This window comes from Podarcis melisellensis (genome assembly GCF_964234715.1).
Source record: "Podarcis melisellensis genome assembly, chromosome: 1".
Taxonomy (NCBI): Eukaryota; Metazoa; Chordata; class Lepidosauria; order Squamata; family Lacertidae; genus Podarcis; species Podarcis melisellensis.
The window spans coordinates 39,101,519-39,103,582 of NC_138528.1; the positions used below are offsets into that span (position 1 = coordinate 39,101,519).

General features: G+C 36.3%; 1 protein-coding gene across 12 annotated transcripts in view; it reads right to left on the reverse strand.

The window, feature by feature from the left end:
* Positions 1–665: 665 nt before the first annotated feature.
* MEIS2 (Meis homeobox 2) overlaps positions 666–2,064 on the reverse strand; it is a 226,301-nt gene continuing 224,902 nt past the window's right edge. For 8 of the 12 annotated variants that reach the window (XM_081886952.1, XM_081886946.1, XM_081886951.1 and 5 more), the window contains one exon: positions 666–2,064. This exon is cut by the window's right edge and continues 24 nt beyond it. In XM_081886952.1, coding sequence (XP_081743078.1) covers positions 1,802–2,064 — 263 coding nt within the window. In that variant the 3' untranslated portion in view covers positions 666–1,801. The other 4 variants (XM_081886957.1, XM_081886947.1, XM_081886948.1 and 1 more) reach the window with 1 other exon arrangement.

Here is a 2,064-nt window from a genome sequence, read left to right on the forward strand (position 1 = left end):
CACCCTACAAATACCCCATGAAAATCACCAGCATTTAAGTACTACAATATTGATTATATGTATCTATGGCTGCAATCCTAGGAGCAAGCCTCATTGTAAAACAGTGGAATATACTTCTGATATACATGCATAGGATTGAGCTGTAAATATGAACAATCATATGGGTATAGTAAATCTATGGCTAAGTTTAATTTTTGTTCAGTAGCTGATTTTTTTTTAAAAAAATCATTAAATAAAACAAAGTACTCAGGTAATGGTTTGTAGCTGATATATCAGTAGTTAGATCTCTTGCTAAGCTACCTCTAATATTAACAGGTTCATTATAAAATCCTGTCCACAGTCAAGCTCCACATTCAAGTCAGCATTGGGCTTGTTGAAATAAATCTCAGTTGTTGAGTAGTATGGGATAGAAATGGAAATAAATATACACAGGCTTCCTTTACCACTTATATGTAACACACAAACATTTTTAGCTCTAGACATTAAGCTTACATGTATGTCTGTTCACAGGCTAAGGCATTTATAAAATCACACGTTGCAATCTCTCTTAATCTTTGATGTGTTTTGTTTATATTATTATTGTTAACAAATACAAGTTTTTTATCTTTTCTCCCCAGGAAATAAAGTCTCCTTCTATTAATGATTAAAAACACAAAGGCCTAACAAAAAATCAAAAATGAAATATTTATTACCGCATTTTGTGACTTAACACCTTTTTCTTTAAAACATAACGTCACAGTCCTCATACAAGTATTTTAATGTAAATTTTGACAAAGCTTAAAGGTAACAGCATTTTTTTTTCTAGTGAGGAACACGTGCTGAGAAAGGAAGAATTCATGGACATACAATACCAATTCCACAGCAGATCTGATACTAGCAAAAACATTCTTTTTTTTTCAATTGAGGTAAACACATAGAATATCTAACATGAAACAATTAATAGACCGAACTCTGTACGAAGTTTGTTACAGTATTCTCTTGCTTTTTCCCAAGCTCTGAGTTCATGGTAATGTTCTAGGTTTGGTGCAAAGACCATTAATATCTTCTTTTGTTGAGGAAAGCTGCCCAACCTTCCGATTTGTCTTGTCCCAAGCCAAGGGCTCAGAACTACTAGAAGAAGGCTCCTGCTCTGTCCTTTTAAATTTTCACCGGCAAGCTCTTTGAAAAAAAAGAGTCCAAAAATATCTTGGGCTTATGAAGCACAAACTATAAAAGATCTGTTTGAAACTAAAGGACACATTTATGAAGGAACAAAACCAGGGGATGGCAAGGCCTTCTTGGAACTGTCTTCTGAGTGACGAGAGACCCAGCAAGACTTTAACTTCATCTCCAGGGTAATTCTTTTCTCACTGGCCAAAACAGGTCTGAAATATACTTTCGTCTTTCATGGATAGTGACTTCACTGCTGAACCAAAACAGTCATTCTTTTGGGAACAACACACATAGTGTGGAAAACAAGGATATTTTTTTCTCCTTCTAAAACTATTTGAGGCAACATAACGGAGTGATCAACAGAAATATACAAGTTAACTTAGTTCCTATGTTTATATACTACAGTAGTTATAACTCTTGGAGTCTTTTTTCCCCCCAGAGGATCTTTACATGGACAATAGATTGTTTTCAGTGAGCCCATGATTTCACATTTGTGTTCTTGTTTCCATTGGTCCTCTGTTGTTGATGAAAAATGACGAAAGTAAAAAATAATCACAGCTGTCTGGAATTGTGTATTAAGTGTCAACATCTGGTCAAAGTTCAAAAGTCTTAAAATAGTTTTTTTTTTCTTCCCTTGAGTTTCCTTATACTATTGGGCATGAATGTCCATAAGCTGTCCACCGACATTGGGGTCTACAGTATTTAACATGGTGGGGCTCTGTGCTGACATGGTCATTCCAGGATGGGTAGGGGGTCCTCCGTGCATCATCATGGCTGGGTGATGGGGGTGGCTTGGCAAATATGAATGAATAGGGGGTCCATGTCTTAATTGAGTAGGGTGTGGGGTCATCTGGGGAGGAGTGTAACTTGACTGTGTCATACTCATACCCATAGGACCACCCTGAGATATGT